Genomic DNA, 20,898 nt, shown 5'->3' with positions numbered 1-20,898 from the left:
TTAAAGTGGCACACTCATTGGAATCCGTCTCACTGACTTGTTTAACTCGTGAAGCTGTTACCCCCCCGTGCCTGAGTTACATAAATTATTTATAAGTTTCTTCAATGTGTGCACTTTCCTCGTACCTGATTCTTTCCACGGAGGCTGTTGAGTGAATGATGCGGGTTTATGAGAAGCAGAGAAGCCCGTGTTTGAGAGCCCCTTTTCCCAAGTTTGACTTGCTTGTACTTGTCTTTTGCAGATTAACGGCTTTACCTGGAGACGAAGCACGGTGTCCGCCGAGACTGGACAAGGCTTCCTGTTGCTCCTGGCAATTAAAGATGCTGTTGCCGTGGCGACCGTGGCTGCTGTTCCCCCTCCTCTGCTGCCTGGGAGGTAACCGCCGTCTCCCCCCTCCCCCGAGTCGCGTGTTCACTGATTGTGAGTGTGGGAAGGATGCCCCGCCTGTCGCAGGGATGGATCCTCTTCATCCTGGAGGGAAATGCTAATTCTGTCCTCAGAATTGGGTCCTCATTCACTCCTGGGCTTTGCTGGCCCTCGGATTCACACCTCGCGTGCATCCGTGCGAGGGTCGTGAAGTGAAGGATTCATCACACAGTGAGAATGTTGATCCCTGAGCATTTCTCCAAAGGGGGCTGGACGTCGTCATCTGCCGCACACAGGAAGGGTGGGAAGTTTCAACTCTGGTGTTTCCACGTCTACTCTCGAACATATTCTTAAAGCAAATTCGTATTTAAGGGACTGATGAAGATGGGGACGAGCTACTCCCCGTTCAGATGATGCACACTGCGGTGAGAACAGGAGAGCCGCGTGGCCCCCTGCCCCACAGAGCAGCCTGGGCATCGCGGCAGCTCCCGTTCCTCCTGCTGCTGTCCCGGTGGAGGGCGGCCGGCAGACAGACAGACAGACGGCCCTTTCAGAGCGAATGGTGTCTCAGCTGGTGTGTGTTGTTGCTCTCCTCGTCACGGAGAGTTTCTCTCGCACGTGGGGCGTCTGATCCAGTCAGATGCTGCCTGGCCCGGCCCGTGGGTGCTCCCGGGGCAGGGGAGTGTCCGCTTCACGGAGCTCCTGTGGCCCTGGGCTTCCTCACCTGTCCATCCCCCTTCTGTCCTGCCCTTCTGTCCTCCACACATCCCTCCCACTGCTCCCTTCCTCCCCTGCTGCGACCTTCACTTGCTCTTCGTGGCGTGGCTGGTACGAAGCCTGGCTCCCGGCCCTGCATCCTCCTGATGCTCTTGGCAGGAGCAGCTGCTCTGGATTCCGACTGTCTCTGGCTGCGAGGGCCGTGGGCTCTGTGTTACAGGCATGACAGCACTCGGGGTGCTTGGAGGGTCTCTGCGCCCACCCTCTGCGAGTGTGTCCCATGTGGTCCTAGGGCCAGCCCAGACGGTCCAGCAGAGTTTGTTCCTGTCCTTGGTGCTCAGACAGCGTGCCTGCCTTTATAGCCAGGAGATTCCATCGTCTCTGATCATGTCTCCTGCCCTGGCAGAGCTGAGGGACATTTCTCTGGAACCCTGGACGTTACTCATGGACATTACTCATGGACCCGTAATCACATGGCACCTCAGCAGGGGTTTGGAGGATTGTGCTGGTCCACCCAGGGAACATACGAGGATGCTGGGCGTGGGAGGAGAGGGCCAGTATGAGTTGCAGCGGGCCTGGGTCAGCCTTTCCACACCGAGTGGGCTGGCTGGGGCTCCCAGGAGCTGCTGTGTGTGCGTCCAGGGATAGGACAGGGGCCCAGACGGGGGCCCCCAGCTCTGCCGCTCTGTCAGGGACCAGTGTGTCCTAGAAGGGGCTGGACCAGGGCAACTCTGGGGGAGGACCCAGGCGAGTGTGTGGCGGGGGCTAGAGACCAGGGGTCTGCATAGCAGGGGGTGTAGACGGGTTGCTGGGGGTCCTCATGGTGAGGGGCCTGGAGGGACAGGGTAGGTGGGGACACGGGGCTTCTTGCACAGTTGGAGAGAGTTTGAAGGGGGAGTCAGGACTTGTGGGTGGAATGGGTGAGGGGTGAAGAGGGGCAGGGAGGGGTGTGGGGACAGCAAGATTCGACTCCAGGTGGGGTCGGGTTCTCCTCAGAAGCTCCATGCTGAGGACCAGCCACCGCGTGGGGGAAGCATGTTCCTCGGGTCCAGGAAATTGGAGCTGGGGAGGAAAACAGAATTCTGGGGGCTGGGTATACGATGCCTCCTGAGAAGGCCTGGGGCCTCTGGGAACAGGGCAGCACCGCGTGTGAGCCATGTGAGAGCCGTGTGTGAGCCATTGTGACGTGTGTGAGCCATGTATAAGCTATGTGAGAGCCATGTGTGTCGTGTGTGAGCTGTGTGTGAGCTGTGTATGAGCCGTGCATGAGACATGTGTGAGCCGTGCATGAGACATGTGTGAGCCGTGTGTGAGAAGCACATCAGGGGTGTGCTCAGTCTGGTAGTGTGAGCGGTGTGCCTTGGGTGAGCCATGTGTCATGTGTGAACCATGTGTCATGTGTGAGCCGTGTGTCATGTGTGTGTCATGTGTGAGCCATGTGTCATGTGTGAACCATGTGTGAGCCATGTGTCATGTGTGAGCTGTGTGTCATGTGTGAACCATGTGTGAGACATGTATCATGTGTAAGTCGTGTGTCGTGTGTGAGCCATGTGTGAGCCATGTATCATGTGTGAGCTGTATGTCATGTGTGAGCCATGTGTCATGTGTGAGCTGTGTGTCATGTGTGAGCCAGGTGTGAGCCATGTGTCATGTGTGAGACATGTATCATGTATGAGACATGCATCATGTTTAAGCCATGTGTCATGTGTGAGCTGTGTGAGCCATGTGTCATGTGTGAGCTCTGTGTGAGTCGTGTCATGTGTGTCATGTGTGAGTCGTGTGTCATGTGTGAGCTGTGTGTGAGCCTTGTGTCATGTGTGAGCCTTGTGTCATGTGTGAGCTGTGTGTGAGCCATGTGTCATGTGTGAGCTGTGTGTGAGCCATGTGTCATGTGTGAGCTGTATGTGAGCCGTGTGTCATGTGTGAGCTGTGTGTGAGCCATGTGTCATGTGTGAGCTGTATGTGAGCCGTGTGTCATGTGTGAGCCGTGTGTGAGCCATGTGTCATGTGTGAGCCTTGTGTCATGTGTGAGCCTTGTGTCATGTGTGAGCTGTGTGAGAGCCATGTGTCATGTGTGAGCTGTGTCATGTGTGAGCCATGTGTGAGACATGTATCATGTGTAAGTTGTGTGCCGTGTGTGAGCCATGTGTGAGCCATGTATCATGTGTGAGCTGCATGTCATGTGTGAGCCATGTGTCATGTGTGAGCTGTGTGTCATGTGTGAGCCAGGTGTGAGCCATGTGTCATGTGTGAGACATGTATCATGTATGAGACATGCATCATGTTTAAGCCGTGTGTCATGTGTGAGCTGTGTGAGCCATGTGTCATGTGTGAGCTCTGTGTGAGTCGTGTCATGTGTGTCATGTGTGAGCCGTGTGTCGTGTGTGAGCCGTGTGTGAGCCTTGTGTCATGTGTGAGCCTTGTGTCATGTGTGAGCTGTGTGTGAGCCATGTGTCATGTGTGAGCTGTGTGTGAGCCATGTGTCATGTGTGAGCTGTATGTGAGCCGTGTGTCATGTGTGAGCTGTGTGTGAGCCATGTGTCATGTGTGAGCTGTATGTGAGCCGTGTGTCATGTGTGAGCCGTGTGTGAGCCATGTGTCATGTGTGAGCCTTGTGTCATGTGTGAGCCATGTGTTGGGCTCATTTTTGTAGACCTACAGAGGCTCAAAGTCTCATGCTTTGGGGGTCACTTTGCAGCAGGCTGGACCACCATACCTGGGAGTCTGCTGCCGAGTGTGTCCGGGACTGTGACTAAGGCCTGGACTGTGTGGGTAGTTCCAAGGCTGAGACCACGGCATGGAGTCTGGAGGCCTGTGTGGGTGGCCGGTGCCCTCACTGGTGGCATGAGTCTAGGACTCAGTAGGAGTGAGACTAGTGGGCACGGCCAGTACCCTGGGCATGGTCAGTGCATGTGGGTGTGGAAGTTGGCAGGGTCTTGCCTATTGGCCTGGTCTGTGCCCGCGGGCATAGCTGATGCCCACGCATGTAGTCTGTGCTCGAAGGCGTGATCTGTGTTTGTGGGTGGGGTCAGTGCCCATGTGCATGGCCTGTGGAGTATGATTCTACCTTGAGAGTGTGGTCTGTGCCCCCAGTGTAACCCTCTGTGGTTAAAGGACACTGACCTTCATGGGCACTGCCCACTGCTTTCGGGCGTTGATGGTTTCCAGGGTCCTGTGGCTCCGTGGTCTCAGAGACCACTGCTCTGTGGGCAGTCTCAGCCTCTCAGGTCTTGCTCCAGCTGTGCTCCACGGGGGAGCACCCGCACAGGGGTCAAGGCATGGAGTCTGCATGTCACCCATGAAGGCCAGTGTGGCACCTGTAACCATGGCACAGGCAGGAACATGCAAACGTGTTTTCAACAGAGACCCACTGCCTGAGCCCCGCCGTGTGGGAGGGGAAGTGTGCAGAGGAGAGTTGGCCCGTGGGGACTGGGTCTTTGTGACAGACTCAGCAGTTTCCCTGTCACTGTGGGACGGCCTTTGTCTTTGCCAGGGAAGTCGCCCTTTCTTCTCCGCCCCAGGTGTCCCCACTCAGGGTTGGCAGCGAGCCTTGCCCAGTGGGCTCCTCCCTCCCATGGCCACAGTTCCCTGACTCACCCTGCTGTCGGCTGCTCCCGCCGTGGGTGTCAGGTGTTGCCACCCCCTTCCCGGGGCAGAACAAAGCCCAGGGCACTGCAGGGAACAAGCTGCGACTCTGGGAAATGATCAAAGACCAAGTTGTCCACGTGTGATCCAAAAAGGCTTGAAAGTGTTTGCGACTTTCTGAGAGAATTCGTTAATGGACTAGGGTTTGTCTTACTTTCGAGCAGAATCAGGGAAACCCGTAGTCAGATGCTGATCAGGGGGTCGCTGCCTGTTACAAGAGCCACGTGCAAGAGTCTGCCTGACCAGCGTGAGCTCTCACCCAGGGGCACCCTCATGTTACCTCCCAGTTCTTAGAGCCAGGCCAGAGCTTGGCTCCGGGCTCGGCCCCAGCACTGCCCCAGCGGCTGAGTCCCGTCTGTGGCAGCGCTGCCACTGGACCTGGCCCCTGGCAAGCGCCGGGCTGAGTGAGTCTGGGGGCACCGTGGTTGCTGTAGTCAGTTCCAGAAGGCGGGAGGGGAGCGTTGACGACCGCTTGCTCTGGCCTGCGTGGCTCCCTGCAGACGTAGGCCCTCAGTCTCTGGTCGCAGGGTCCCTGCCAAGCCTCAGAGGTCAGTCTGGGAGCAGGCAGGCTCTCTGCGAGCTGGGGGAGGATGGCGTGGGACCAGCTGCCCCGCTTCTGCGGCACGTGGGCTGCATTGGCATCTCTGGGCGTGAGGTGGCAGAGCACCTGCAGGAGGCCACGGGGCTGGGCAGCTCTGACGCCTCCTTCCTCACCAGAGTCTCCCCAACCCCCAGTCATGGGCCACGGGTATGGTGTGGGGACAGAGCTGCTCTCACCCAGGGTCACCCTCATGTTACCTCCCTGTTCTTAGAGCCAGGCCAGAGGCCACCACAGCACAGAGCTGCTGTGTGTGTGACTGTGTGTGTTCTGCAGCGTGTGTGTCAGACTGTAAGCATGAGAGTGTGTATGTGAGCATTGTGTGTGTGTAAGCATCTGCGAGTCAGTGTGTGTGTGACTTTGAGTGCATGAGTTTGGGGGGTTGTGAACATGTGTAACTGTGAGCGTGAGTGTGTACAAATGCAGTGAATGAGTCTGAACATGAGTGTGTGGAACGGGTGTGAGTGTTATGAGCGAGTGTGTCTGTGAACACAACTGCCTTTGAGTGTGTGTGAGTGTGTGGATACATGTGAGTGTGGGTGGGAGTGTGTGTGAGTAGATATGTTTGGGTGTGTGAGTGTGTGGATGCATATGAGTGTGAGCGGGAGTGTGAGCGTGTGAGTGTGTGTGTGAGTGTGTGTGAGTGCGTGTATATGTGTACGTATATGTGTGAATATGTGTATATGTGTGTGTTTCCTCCCTTAGCCCAGGCCACGTCGTAGAACAAGCTCAGAGGGGACAAGGGAGTGCCCCAGTGTGTGTGTGTGTGTGTGTGTGTGTGTGTGTGTGTGTGTGTGTCCTGGGCACTCAGTGTGTCTCAGAGTATGTACCAGCAGGGAGATTATGCCACTCATGTCCTGGGTGAAACTGCAGGCACAGGAAGGAGATCTGTCCATGGTGTGCTGGGAGTCCTAGGCCTGGCCTGGCCCAGCCATCGTGTGGGCAGCCCTGAGCCCCTCTCCCTGCTTGGCCCTGCACGTGGCGTGGGTTACCCTGCAGCCTGGGGTGGTCCGGCTGTTCCTCGGAATGGACAGCAGCCCCCGCGCTGCCTCTCCGGGCTGAGACAGACCTGTCGCAGTTTCCCAGGATCTGCTCTGCTGTGGTTCGTCACTGAGGTCTGAGAACAGCAGTGATGGGCCCGTCCTGGCCAGGCCAGCGTGGGGCTGCTGCTCAGGACCATGTGCCCTGGTGGTGGGGGCTGCGGCTCCCTGCCGGGAAGGGGTCGTCCAAGGGGCCGCCTCCCTCCGCAGGCAGGGCTACGCCACCTCTGCCCCCTGGGCTGTGCTCACCTGTGCTTGTCTCCCTGCAGGCGACCCGCGCTTCCAAGGCCCCGTGTTCACCCAGGAGCCTGGCGACAGTGTCTTCCCTGTGGGCGCAGAGGACAGGACGGTCACCTTGAGCTGTGAAGCCAGAGGCAGCCCCTCCCCGCATTACAGGTAAGTGGGACCCCCGCAGCTCAGCCCTGTACCGGGGCTCGGGGGTGCAAGCTGAGCTGAGAGTTGCCAGGAGGAGCCACGAGGAATAGGGAGGAGCGGCCGCACCCACCCTGCCCTGCACCCGTGGGTGCCCGCGGCACAGAGCAGCTCCTGTCTTGATGCCGGTGGCAGAGCACGAGGCTGAGGCTGGGACGGGGCTCAGGGGCTCCAGGCAGACGAAGCCTCGGGAGAGGCGGGTTTGGGTCTGCACCTCTACGAAGGCCCCCCAGTGTCCTCCATGGGGAGGCTGGCCCTGAGTCCCTCCTCCTGGGCTTGCGTCCCCAAAAACTAAACCTTTCCCAAAGTCCTCTTCTTTTTTTTATTTAACAGCTCTTTATTTCACAGTTCATGTAAATATATGTTTTTTTAATTTTTATTAGTGAAACACCATGAGATACAGTTGTAGATTACAAATTTTTGTGCTTGGGTTTCGATTATACAATGATCAAGTACCCATCCCTCCACCAGTGCCCATTTTCCACCACCATGGATAATATCCCTTCCCCTCCTCCATTCCCCCCCACATCCCACCCTGCCTCTGTAGCAGGGCATTCCCTTTTGTTCTCTCTCTCCTTTTGAGTGTTGTGGTCTGCAAAAGAGCCTTTGAGTGGCAAACATGTTCAGTCCATAGTCTACTTTCGACATGCATCTCCCCTCCTGGGAGGATCCTCCAAACATCTTTTATTTGGTGCTCCCTTCTCTATCTGAGCTGCCCTTTCCCCTAGAATACCCGGCTGACTTCTAAGCTATAGAGTAATCCTCCTGGTGCTGATCTCAGCTATTCTTGGGTATTAATCTCATACTTTGTTACTTTATATCCCCCAGATGAATGCAATCTTTCTATGTCTATCCCTCTCTTTCTGACTCATTTTGTTTAGCATGATACATGACACATCATAAGACACTAAATACCCATCTTCTGGAATTGTCGTACCATATTTGATAGGGTTCAAATATGGTAACACCTACAAGGGTGATTAGAGGTCGCCCCAAAAGCCTCTATACCTCTCGGAAAGACTGGCAAGCTACCGAGAGTATTCCGCCCGCACGGAAGAGCCTGGCAAGCTATCCACTGTGTATTCGATATGTCAAAACCAGTAACTACAACTGGTCTCATTCATCTGACCCTGAAGGCTTCACGGACATGGCAGCACTGAGAAGGATGAGAAAGGAGAGGCCGACAAAATCTCAAGGCCGACCTAGGCTGCCACAACGAAGGAAGACAAAAATGATCGTCTGTACTTTCAATGCACGTACGCTAGCATCAGATGCATCCATCGAGGACCTAATGGTACAAGCGCGAATGATCAAGTACGACATCATTGGTCTGACCGAGACAAGAAGGCACGAATCTCACCATGCCGTTTTTGACACTGGAGAAGAATTGTTCCTCGGAACATGCGATAAAAGAGGTCTTGGAGGCGTCAGTGTCCTTGTCAACACAAACTTGGCCAAGAGCATTGATTCATTCGAATGCCTAACAACCCGAATCAGATGTTTACATTTGAATAGATGTGGCTCACTGCCTGCAGTTTCTATCTTCGTTGTCTACGCACCAACATCTCATTATGATGAAAGAGAAATCGAGAAGTTCTTCATGGAGCTAGAGAAGTTCTATAAAGAAGACCACACCTTCTACAAGATCATTGTGGGTGATTTTAATGCCAAGATAGGACCGAGAAGATCAGCTGAAGAACTTCACATCGGGACCCATGGCCTAGAATGGAACGAACAGGGTGAGAGACTGTCTGAGTTCATCATGTCGACCAAGACCATTCATGGTAACTCACAGTTCCAGAAGGCAGAATCTAAACGATGGACATGGGAGTCTCCCGGTGGATGATTCCACAACGAAATAGACCACATCATATTCAATCGACGGTTTTGCCTGACTGATGTCGCTGTTGTCCCAAAATTTCTAACGGGATTGGACCACCGTCTCCTTCGTGCAAAATTCTACTTCACAGAGCGGGGAGAAAGGGCTGCAAAGTTCAAAAAGAGAACTCCCAGAATGACCACCAACTGGGAACTCTTTGGTACTATTGTGGCAACATGGGAAGATGCCATTGTTGACAACATTGACGAGGAATACGATCGACTGGTTCAGCACCTCCATGAATGTGCGAGGAACGCCAAGAGAGAGATAGCCACAAAAAGTCTCCTATCTTCGAAAACTCTTGAGCTAATTCGCCAGCGTGGTTTGGCGCATGCCTCAGGCAACCGCAAGCTAACGTCCGAGCTTGCAAAGCAGTGCAGAGATGCGATCAAGGAAGACCTCAAAGAGAGAAGAGCAGAAGTACTGGTAGATGCGGCAGAAGCCGGGAAAAGTATTCGTAACGCCCGCCTGTTCTTTGCCAACTATAAGACCAAGATGACTGCCCTCCGACGTCCTGATGGTTCCATCACATCCTCCAGAACGGCAATGGAGAAGATTATCCATGACTTCTACTCAAATCTCTTCGATAGCCATGTCCACTTGCTGACATACCAAATTCCACAGGATGGGTATGTCGTTCCCAACGTTCTCCCTTCCGAAATCTGACAGGGCATTTCGTCGGTAAAGAAACAAACAGCACCCGGCCCAGACAAGGTCAGACCTGAACACCTGAAGAACCTGCCGTCAGTACTCATCAATACACTGGCTCGGCTCTTCACTCGCTACCTGTCTGAATGCAAGGTTCCGTCCCAATGGAAAACCAGCAGGACCGTACTACTGTTCAAGAAGGGAGACATCCATGACATTGGCAACTATCGCCTGATCTGCCTATTGTCTGTCATCTACAAGTTGTTCACTCAAGTCATCCTAAATAGGATTGGCAGAACACTAGATGAAGGACAACCATGCAAGCAAGCAGGGTTCTGCAAAGGATTCAGCACCATCGACCATATCCACGCGATAACCAAGCTCATTGAGGTTTCTCGGGAGTTCAAGATGCCGCTCTGCTTAACGTTCATTGATTTAAAGAAGGCCTTTGATTCTGTTGAGACGGAAGCGGTCATTGAAGCCCTAGCCAATCAGGGCATTCAAGCCCAATACATCAGGATCCTCCGTGAGCTGTATTGCGGATTCACTACCAGGATCTCACCATTCTACAAAGAAGTGATCATTGATGTCAAGAGAGGGGTGCGGCAGGGTGATACCATTTCACCGAAACTCTTCAGTGCCACACTCGAGAACATCATGCGACGACTGGAATGGGAAGGAATGGGAGTGAAGATAGATGGTCGGCAACTACACCACCTCCGCTTTGCTGATGACATTGTTTTAATAACACCAAACATCAGCCAAGCGGCACAAATGCTGGCCGACTTTGACCGTGAGTGTGGAAAGGTAGGACTACAGCTGAATCTTACGAAGACAATGTTTATGAGAAACAGCCTTGTTCCTGACGCCCCATTCGCTCTCAATGGAACGACCATCTCCGAATGCAACAGCAATGTCTACCTAGGTCGAGAGGTCAACATGACAAATGACCTGGCACCCGAGCTGCACAGGAGGAAGAGAGCGGCTTGGAACGCCTTCAAGATCATCGAAGAAATAGCTAAGAGGACGAAGAACCTCCGGCTCCGGGCACATCTCTTTGATTCCACTGTTCTTCCTGCATTAACATATGCCTCAGAGACCTGGGCCCTACGCAAACAAGATGAGAACGCTATTCAGGTCTCCCAAAGAAGAATAGAAAGAGCTATGCTTGGAATATCACGTTTCACTCAAATGAGAGAAAGAATCTGGAGTTCTGACATCCGTCGATGATCAAGGATCAGGGACGCTGTCTCATTTGCCAAGGTGTCGAAAATCAGATGGGCTGGTCACGTAATGAGATTTAAAGACGACCGTTGGACTAGAGCTGTTACTGATTGGATTCCACGGGATGTCAAGAGACCGCGTGGCCGCCCACCTACCAGATGGTCAGACTTCTTCGTCAAGATCATGAACGATCGGTTTGAGGCCCTTCATGTTCCTGGAGCAAACAGATGCCATTGGGCTACACTAGCACGCGACAGGGACAAATGGAGACGGTACTGGCGCCCGCTCGAGCAAATCGACGACTAACGGGAAGTTAAGTGATTAAGTGATTAAGTGATGATACTTTCCATGTTGTACCACTTGTATGTAAATTTCGTGACTTCATCTTTTCTAACAGCTACATAGTACTCCATTGTGTAGATGTACCAAAGTTTCTTTAACCAGTCATCTCTTCTTGGGCATTCAGGTTTCTTCCAGTTTCTGGCTATTGTAAAGAGTGCTGCAATGAACAAACAAGTGCAGATTCACTTCGACTATACATTTTTGCCTCTCTGGGATATATTCCCAGGAGTGGTATTGCTGGGTCAAATGGGAGCTCAATTTCTAATTTTTTGAGAAACCTCCATACTGTTTTCCAAAAGGGCTGAACCAGTCGGCATTCCCACCAACGGTGAAGAAGGGTCCCTTTCTCGCCACATCCGCGCCAGCATTGGTTGCTTTTGTTCTTTTGAATGTGGGCCAGTCTCTGAGGTGTGAGATGGTATCTCATTGTGGTTTTGATCTGCATCTCCCTGATGATTAATGATGTAGAGCATTTTCTCATGTGCCTGTTTGCCATTCGGATTTCTTCTTTGAGAAAGTTTCTGTTCATTTCATTGCCCCATTTTTTGATGGGGTTGGATGTTTTCTTCTTGTGGAGTTCAACCAGTATTTTGTATATCCTTGATATCAACCCCTTGTCAGATGTGTATTTGGCAAATATCCTTTCCCATTCTGTAGACTGTCTTTGTATTTTGGTCACTGTTTCTTTTGAGGTGCAGAAGCTTCTTAGTTTAATATAGTCCCATTTATCTATCTCTGTTTTCACTTGCTCAGCCAGTGGCGTGGCATCTTTGAAAATACCATTAGCTTCAATGTCATGGAGGGTTTTGCCAACTTTGTCTTCAATGTACCTTATGGTTTCTGGTCTGATGTTGAGGTCTTTAATCCATTTTGATCTTACTTTTGTACATGGTGTTAGGCAGAGTTCTGAGCCCATTTTTTTGCATGTAGCCATCCAGTGATGCCAGCACCATTTGTTAAAGAGGCTCTTTCCTTACTCCACTTCACATCTCTTGCACCTTTATCAAAAATTATATGATCATATGATTGAGGGGAGATGTCAGTGTATTCAACCCTGTTCCATTGGTGTGCAGTTCTGCCTTTGTTCCAGTACCATGCTGTTTTAATTATTGCTGCTTTGTAGTAGAGTTTGAAGTTCGGGAGGTTGATTCCTCCCATTTTCTTTTTCCCAAGAATTGCTTTAGCTATTCGTGAGGGCTTATTGTTCCATATAAATTTCAGAGTGTTTGCTCCATTTCTTTGAAGAATGTCATAGGTATCCTTATAGGGATTTCATTGAATTTATACAATGCTTTTGGTAGTATTGCCATTTTGACAATGTTAAGTCTCCGGACCCATGAGCAGGGGATATCTTTCCATTTCCTCATGTCCTCCCAAAGTCCTCTTCTGGGGTGGGCTCTGCTCCCTTCCGTGGCACTGGCAATGAATGATGTGCAAGGCTGTGCTGTGGGGCAGGCGAGAGCCACGGGTGTTGGCGTCTGAACGGGGTTGATCCAGCTGCTTATCTGCCTTCTGGTGGAATTCTGACCTAAGAGAAGCCTCCCCCCAATAGGCAGTGTCTTTTCATTGTTTTGGGGTATGATTTACTGTAAACTTGGATTTGCAGCTAGTCCTTGGGAGCTTACTCACGGGGGCATGCAATGATGATTCTGTAAAGATAGTCTGAAATCAGAGCTTGAGAACAAGGAACTTGGGCTCATTTTCATGTCACTGTTCTATGTTTATAGGGTTTTTACGTGTAAAAGATACATCCACCTAAAGCCATCGATTCAGTGAAGCAGTGGCCCTTACAAAAGCCTCTGGAAGGTAGCAGACATTCGGGATAGAGGAAGGCAGACACTGGGGTTAGAGAGGGGAGAAGGACAGGGAGGGAAGGGGATAGGGAGGGAAAGGGGCAGGGAGGGAAGTGGGTAGGGAGGAAGGGGGACAGGGAGGGAAGGGGGTAGGGAGGAACGCTGGGGATAGAGAGGAATGCTGCCCCTCTAACCCATGTTCTCCTTTAAACCCACATCGTGCTTGTCTCTCTGTATCTTTGCTAGTTTTTTCCACTCTGGAGAAGCCCGTGTTTTCTCTTGAACACATACTTCCTCTCTTTCTATCCCCTGACGGCTTTCTATGTGAGTTTCAGTAAAAGCTGTCTTGCTTCATGAAGAGGGAAGGATTTTGCAGTCCCATCTTCCACAATATAAATACTAACCTGGAGGTGATGTGGATTGTTTGTGGTCATGTGGATTGGATGAGGTGATGTGCATTGTGTGGATGTGATGCATTGTTTGGATCATTGTGGATCATTTAGGGTGTTGTGATTCCTTGGGAGTATTTTGGTGTGTGTTCTTTGGGTGTATGTGGGTTGTTTGGGTGATGTGGATTGTTTGGATGCATGTGGGTTGTTTGGGTGACGTGGGTTGTTTGGGTGAATGTGGGTTGTTTGGGTTGATGTAGATTTGTTGGGTGATGTGGATTGTTTGGGTGATGTAGATTCCTTGGGAGTGACGTGGATTGTTTGAGTGATGTGGGTTGTTTGGGTGATGTGGGTTGTTTGGCTTATGTGAGTTGTTTGGGTGATGTAAGTTGTTTGGATAATTTGGGGTGATGTGGGTTGTTTGGGTGATGTAGATTGGCTGGGTAATGTGGATTGTTTGGATGATGTGGATTCAATGGGAGTGATGTGGATTATTTGGGTGGATGTGGGTTGTTTGGGTGGATGTGCGTTGTTTGAGTTATGTGTGTTGTCTGGGTGATGTGGGTTGTTTGGATGATGTGGGTTGTCTGGGTGATGTGAATTAGTTGGGTGATGTGGATTGTTTGGGTGATGTGGGTTGTTTGCGTGGATATGGGTTGTTTTGGTGATGTGGGTAGTTTGGGTTTTGTGGATTCCTTGGGAGTGATGTGGATTGTTTGGGTGGATGTGGGTTGTTTGCGTGGATGTGGTTTGTTTGGGTGATGTGGGTTGTTTGACTGATGTGGGTTGTTTTGGTGATGTGGATTCCTTGGGAGTGACGTGGATTGTTTGGGTGATGTGGGTTGTTTGGGCGATGTGGGTTGTTTGGATAATTTGGGGTGATGTAGGTTGTTTGGGTGATGTGGATTGGTTGGGTGATGTGGATTATTTGGGTGATGTGGGTTTCTTGGGAGTGACGTGGATTGTTTGGGTGATGTGGATTGCTTGGGAGTGACGTGGATTGTTTAGGTGATGTGGGTTGTTTGGGTAATTTGGGGTGATGTGGGTTGTTTGGGTGATGTGGATTGGTTGGGTGATGTGGATTATTTGGGTGATGTGGGTTTCTTGGGAGTGACGTGGATTGTTTGGGTGGATGTGGGTTGTTTGGTGGATGTGATTGTTTGGATGATGTGGGTTGTTTGGGTGATGTGGGTTGTTTGGGTGAATGTGGGTTGTTTGAGTGATGTGGGTTGTTTGGGTGATATGGGTTGTTGGGTGGCTGTGGGATTGACTGCCTTAGCCCAGGGTGAGCAGCCTTCGCCTGGGAGGAAATGCATTAGCTAGGAGCAGCTCCCGGAAGGTCTCACACCCGCCGAGACCCAGGCGGGAGCTGCCTTGCCAGGGTCTGCTCAGGGCTCAAGTCGGCCCCGCCGGCTGCTAACAGAGGCCTGTGGGATCCTGAGGAAACCCAGCTGCCTCTCACACCTGTCCTGTCCGCGTGGGCCCGTGCCCATCCTACTGCTGGGCAGCAGCTGCATCCTCCTTCCCCGGAAGCCCCAGGGGCCAGACCCTGGCCTTGTCCCTGGGCCTGCTCAGCACCAGGAGTGGTCACTGCTGTGCCCTTTCCTGTGGAAATCAATAAAGTGGCCACAGCCAGGCCCACAGGACACTGGCTGGAGGCCACAGGGCAGTGGAGAATCTCCCCTGGGACAGGCAGCAGTGGAGGGCCAGACTGCCTCGGACTCACTCTCCTGATTCCCTAACGCACGGCACTGTTGGGGGCACCTTTTCCTCCCAAAATGGGGGCGTCCACTTGGTCTGACAAGGGACGATCTTGCTGCCCCCACGTATGTGCAGCCCGGGCAGCCTGGCAGAGGGCACCAGCTCTCAGGATGCCCAACTGCCCACTGCCCACCCACCTGATAGCTCTCCCTGGCCACCTAGAGCAACACTGGCCCCCGTTTATGTGCGAGCCCCCGGCCTCTGCACCACACCGCAGCCCAGCCCATGGCACCTGTGGAGGGAGAGCAGGTGGGGACAGTGTCTGAGATTGTGTCTGCCGCGGGGAATCGGACAGCCGGGAGGCAGGTGTCCCTGTCACCCTTAAACCCCAGGAGGACTGTGCCGGCCTTTCATTCCACGATGCTCCAAACCCAGATACGTAGGGCGGCTGTGGGCAGTACCAAGCCCAGAAAGAACAACTGTGGCAGTTTCCAAGGGAGGAAAAGGGGTTTGGGTCACTGTGGTAAGCGTCAGCAGTCTGGCGGGTGCTGGGAGGTGTTTGGCTGACAGGTGGCAGCCGGTGAGGATGAGTGGAAGGAGGATGCGTGGGCTGCGAAGGGCAGTTAGGGGTTGTTGGAAACCTCGCGTTAAAGGGAGTCAGTCCTGCTCCCGAGGCTTAGGACAGAGCTGAGGGTCTGGCAAGCCATGGAAGCCCACCCTGCAGGCTGAGGCAGGCCTCGCCTCTGCTGTTGACCCTTGGCGTAAGAACAGCTCTGAACTGGCTCTTGAGAAACCCAGGTTCAGAAATCCTCAAGAGAGTCGCTCGTCACTGGGTTTAATGGAGAATGTTCTTCTCTCACGGCACCTCCTGCCTGAGGCCGGGCCTGTGTTGGGAGTTTAATTAACATCGGCCTCAGCCTGTCCCTGGATGTGCCCACACAGCGGGAGCTTGGAGGCCCTCCTGGAGGAGGAGGTCCTGCCACGTCTGTGGTCAGGGTTTCTGCCCTTCGCAGGATGAGAGGCCGGCCAGGAGTGTTCCTGCTGCTTCTCCCAGGGCCATCAGCGGCTGAAGGGACATCACCCTTCAGTGACTCACCGTGAGTGGCTGTGGCGGCGCCCACCCGCCAGGCACACAGGCTGCCTGCGCCACCACAGAGGACCCGCTCAGCCTGGCCGTGGACAGCCGGTGTCCACTCATCAGCGGCTTCCCTGGACCCGGCGGCTCACGTCTGTGTGTGGGAGAAAATCCTGCCCTTTAATTGGATTCTGTTTCCGTGAACCATGGCGAGGGCCCTAGAGAAGGAGCCGAGTGGAGGCGAGTGCCCGGCTGGGGCCACAGGACAGGGTCGGCCCGCCGTGGCCTCTGCCGCTGGCCCAATCTCACACCCGGTGTGAGGAGATGGAATCTGACACAACACAGATCACTAAAGTCCCGTTTTTAAAAACAGCCTCGCGAGTTGATTCATTTCCGTCTTCAGCGATTATTCCTGAAGCCTGGCCAGTGATTTTTGGATGAAATACCGAGTATGCAGATGGAGGCGTCCTTTCTTGAAGGATCGCGATCACTCTCATCACTGCAGTCAACATATTAGCAGATACTGCAGCAAAACACAAACGCGTTTGCTCCTTAACGCGAAAGCCTCATCTGGAACCACAAATTGCTTCAGTGATTAAGTTCCTAGTTTCCCTGTCACCTCCTGAATCGGGCACGGCCTGACGATGGGTTAGTGGGGTGGCCCCACCCAGTGCAGCCCTGAATGTTCCAGAAGTTATTTTGTTCTCTCCATTCAAGACTGGAGCCTCGCAGGTGACTCCTGCTCTCTCCTCTCTCTCGTGTGCACTTTGGGGGAGCCCGTGGGGGCCCCAGGAGGGTGGCTGTGGGCTGAGGTGGGTCCCTCCCTGGCTACCCAGGGTCTTCTCTGGCCGCTGGCTGTAGCCTGAGCAGCGAGGCTCCCCCGCAGGCTCACACCTCACTCAGCACCTCACACAGGTGCTTGCCCTGAGGACAGTGAGAGCCGGCGTCCTTGGGCACTTGCTCCACTGGACGTTTCTGAGCTCCAGCGCGAGGCACGCGGCAGAGACGAGGATGAGCCACAGGAGAAACAGGCAGAGCCATGCAAGGGACACACAGACGAGCTGAGCTGTGTAAGAGAAAAGTGGGTGGGCTGAGTCACGCAGGGAAAACACAGATGGACTGAGACATGTGAGAGGGTTGAGTCATGCAAGGGACACGTAGATACATGGAGACAGACGGGCTGAGCTGGGTGAGGGAGACAATGGGCTGAGTGTCTGAGCACACATGTGAGTGTGTATACGTGCACGTGTGAGCCTGCGTCCACGTATGAATATTATGAGAGCATCGGTGAGTATGCACATATGTGTTCATGTGTGAGTATGCATGAATGCACCACCTGTGTGCACCTGTTGCTGTGTGCATGTGTGCATGTGTGTACGCATGCACATGTGAGTATATGCATGTCTGAGTGTGCTTGTATGTGCACATATGCACAATTCTGCTCAGGGCCAGGTGGTGCCAGGGCGGATTCAGGCCTCTCACAGGTCAGGGCGCCCTGCCTGGGCTCCAGGCCCCACCACGAATCGGATTTCTAAAATTTAAAAATTTATTTTCTTATTTTATATTTATTCCTTGGAGCAAACAGGCTCTTACTAATGCTTGCAAGCTCTGTATTCCCCAAGTCACCTCCACAGACAGACGGAGAGCATCCCCCGTAGGTTCTGAGCCACTGCAGAGAGAGAGCCACTGAGTCTGGGCAACTGCAGACAGTGTCCCATGGGGTCTGGGCCACTGCGGACGAAACATGCAGTGTCCCATGCTGGGTCTCTACCAGGAAGGAGCTTTGGTTGTTGCAGACAGTCGAGGCGCACTGTTGTGCTTCCTGTCAGCTTTCTCTGGGCACCCCCGTCTCTGTCTCTGGGCTTCCTGTCAGCTTTCCCTGGGCACCCCCGTCTCTGTCTCTGGGCTTCCAGTCAGCTTTCCCTGGGCACCCCCGTCTCTGTCTCTGGGCTTCCTGTCAGCTTTCTCTGGGCACCCCGTCTCTGTCTCTGGGCATCCAATCAACTTTCCTCAGGCACCCCCGTCTCTGTCTCTGGGCTTCCTGTCAGCTTTCCCTGGGCACCCCCATCTCTGTCTCTGGGCTTCCTGTCAGCATTCCCTGGGCACCCCCGTCTCTGTCTCTGGGCTTCCAGTCAACTTTCCTCAGGCACCCCATCTCTATCTCTGGGGTCCCTGTCAGCTTTCCTCAGGCACCCCCGTCTCTGTCTCTGGACTTCCAGAAGCTTTCCTCAGGCACCCCGTCTCTGTCTCTGGGCTTCCTGTCAGCTTTCCCTGGGCATCCCCGTTTCTGTCTCCGGGCTTCCTGTCAGCTTTCCTCAGGCACCCCATCTCTGTCTCTGGGCTTCCTGTCAGCTTTCCCTGGGCATCCCCATCTCTGTCTCTGGGCTTCCAGTCAACTTTCCTCAGGCACCCCGTCTCTGTCTCTGGGCTTCCTGTCCGCTTTCCTCAGGCACTGCCGTCTCTGTCTCTGGGCTTCCTGTCAGCTTTCCCTGGGCATCCCCCTTTTTGTCTCCGGGCTTCCTGTCACCTTTCCTCAGGCACCCCATCTCTGTCTCTGGGCTTCCTGTCAGCTTTCCTCAGGTAGCCCTGTCTCTGTCTCCGGGCTTCTCTAGGTGGGGCTAAGACTTTAACACCCAAACCCTAATATATGGCCGCTGGTTGGGGAGTGTGTGCTGGGCATCAAATCTGGGGACAGACCAGGGATCTGTGGCAATAAAGAAAAGTCCAGCCAGACTGGTCCATACCCAAGTGTGCTCTGCCTGTCCAGGGGTGGCCTGAAGGCGCTGGGGAATTCTGCCCACAGCTGCCTCCCTGGAAGCTAATGTGTGATTCCTTCTCTGCTCCTTGTGGCTTCCACTCAAGATCCCCGCTTAGGGTACAGCGGACACTGGGGCTTGCCAGGTCTGCTGAGGTGGGGACAGGTAGCCACTGCCCTCACTGGGGGAACGTGAGGTGAGATGCAGGTGAGGCCAGGTGTGCCCTGCAAGAGGGGTGAGGTGAGGCCAGGTGTGCCCTGCAGGAGAGGTGAGGTGAGGGCCAGGTGTGCCCTGCAGGAGAGCTGAGGTGAGGGCCAGGTGTGCCCTGCAGAAGAGCTGAGGTGAGGCCAGGTGTGCCCTGCAGGAGAGGTGAGGTGAGGGCCAGGTGTGCCCTGCAGGAGAGGTGAGGTGAGGGCCAGGTGTGCCCTGCAGGAGAGCTGAGGTGAGGCCAGGTGTGCCCTGCAGGAGAGGTGAGGTGAGGGCCAGGTGTGCCCTGCAGGAGAGCTGAGGTGAGACCAGGTGTGCCCTGCAGAAGAGGTGAGGTGAGGGCCAGGTGTGCCCTGCAGCGCAGTGCAGGTGAGATCTAGGTGTGCCCAGGTGAGGGCAGGAGTGCTCCACACTCCCCTCCTGCCGTGCTTCTAGGTGGCAGCTGAACGGCACCGACGTGGACCTCAGCCAGCGTCACCGCTACCAGCTACTTGGAGGGAACCTCGTGGTCCTGGGTCCTGACCGCCACCGGGATGCAGGTAGCTACCAGTGCTTCGCGACCAACTCACTCGGGACGGTGGTCAGCAGAGAGGCCAAACTCCAGTTTGCTTGTAAGTTCCTCCTAGCAGCAGAGAACCACGTCAGCGAGTCGGTCGCTGACCCGGCGTGAGTGAGTGGCCGTGGGATGGAGCACGGGACGGTGTGTCCTTCACGGGCTGAGGGTCATTTTGCAGTTTGATGTCCAGTGTCTGGGAGGAATGCCCTGTGTGCGGAGTCTGGTCGGGGCCCTGCTGGTGGGTGGGTCTCGGGCGCCTCAGCAGCTTCAGAATGAAACGCTCAGGGTCAGAGCAGTCCCAGAGGGGGGCCTCGACTTGCTTGGGGCTGACCCAGGTTCCGATCCCCTGCACCCAGAGGACCCCTGAGCACAGGGCCAGGAGTGAGCTCAGAGCACTGCTGGGATGCGGCCCAAATCCAAAACCAAAGCTAAAACACTGCCTGGCAGAGCGAAGCGACTGCTTCAGACTCTTGCTTAGAAACAGAAACATTTGTTTCAGAGAAGCGAGAGAGAAAGTCCCCAAAGGGAGAAACTTGGCCCTGGGCTAGTCTGGCTCCTTGTTTCTGGGAAACGGTCGTGTTTCTGGTCTCGGATGAACCTTTCACAGAGTTCCGGGGTCCCATTGGCCTCCCACAGATGCTGTAGTTCAGAGCCTGAGGAGCCGTGGCACCCGGGGGTGACGTGGTGACCTCGCATGGTCCTGGTGCAGTGCGGCTCCTGCGGCCGTAGCTACTCCCAGCACCCTTCCCGGGCTTGTGTGTGTGTGTGTGTGTGTGTGTGTGTGTGTGTGTGTGTGTGTCTGTCCATATGTGTGTGTCCATGTGTGTGTGTCCTGGCCCCACGTGGCCTCCCTGTGGCCCGTAGCCTGATCTCTCCTGGCCGCTGGCCCCTGCCACCTGAGGTTCACAGGTTCTTCACTAAGCAAGTGCTGGTGCTGGCACATGCAGGAGACAGGGTCTGCAGATGTGCCCCAGGCTTGGGACTCAGGAGAGGTGCCCACTGCTCCTGGGCTCCCGGAAGTGAGTGCCCAGTGGAGGGGTCATCCTGGGCCTCATCAGAAACCCAGTGAGGGGAGCAGGCTGGGGGGGGAGGGTAGCAGGCTGAGGAGGTGAGCAGGATAGAGGGGAGGCGAGACTGTGGGAGGCGAGGCTGTGGGAGTGAGCATGCTGAGGGGAGGTATTATCAGATGCTGCACTCTGCAGAGGAAGTGGGACCCTCAGGTTGGTGCCGTCTGGGTCTGTGAGGGAGGGCGGCCCAGCATGGGGCACGGGGCCCCGCGCCGAGGGCCCACCCCGCGGCAGGGCTTACAGTCCTTCTGTGCATCGCCCCTCCTAGGGTGTTTTCTGACTCAGATGCGTCTCAGACTTGGGTGTGTTCTGAGTTCGGGAAGTTGCTGTTGAGCAGAGCAACGGGAGCTTGGGTCTGAAGAAAGGGTTCTTTAAGGAAACTGTGCCCAGAAGAGGGTAGTGGGGGGTCCGCGGCAGCAGAACTGTGGGTTCAGCGACAGACCTGACAAGATGGCCAGGCTGG

General features: G+C 54.3%; 1 protein-coding gene across 1 annotated transcript in view; it reads left to right on the top strand.

Moving 5' to 3' along the window:
* The first annotated feature begins 251 nt into the window (after positions 1-251).
* LOC130037422 (contactin-3-like) overlaps positions 252-20,898 on the top strand; it is an 87,105-nt gene continuing 66,458 nt past the window's right edge. Inside the window, exons 1-3 of the mRNA XM_056129264.1 lie at positions 252-375; positions 6,636-6,762; positions 19,248-19,423. Coding sequence (XP_055985239.1) covers positions 321-375; positions 6,636-6,762; positions 19,248-19,423 — 358 coding nt within the window. The 5' untranslated portion in view covers positions 252-320. The remainder of the gene's footprint in view (positions 376-6,635; positions 6,763-19,247; positions 19,424-20,898) is intronic.

The sequence above is a fragment of the Sorex fumeus genome, unplaced genomic scaffold (assembly GCF_029834395.1).
Source record: "Sorex fumeus unplaced genomic scaffold, SorFum_2.1 ptg000072l, whole genome shotgun sequence".
NCBI lineage: Eukaryota > Metazoa > Chordata > Mammalia > Eulipotyphla > Soricidae > Sorex > Sorex fumeus.
Note: the sequence above shows the minus strand (reverse complement) of the source record. Positions and strands in the feature narration are given on the sequence as shown.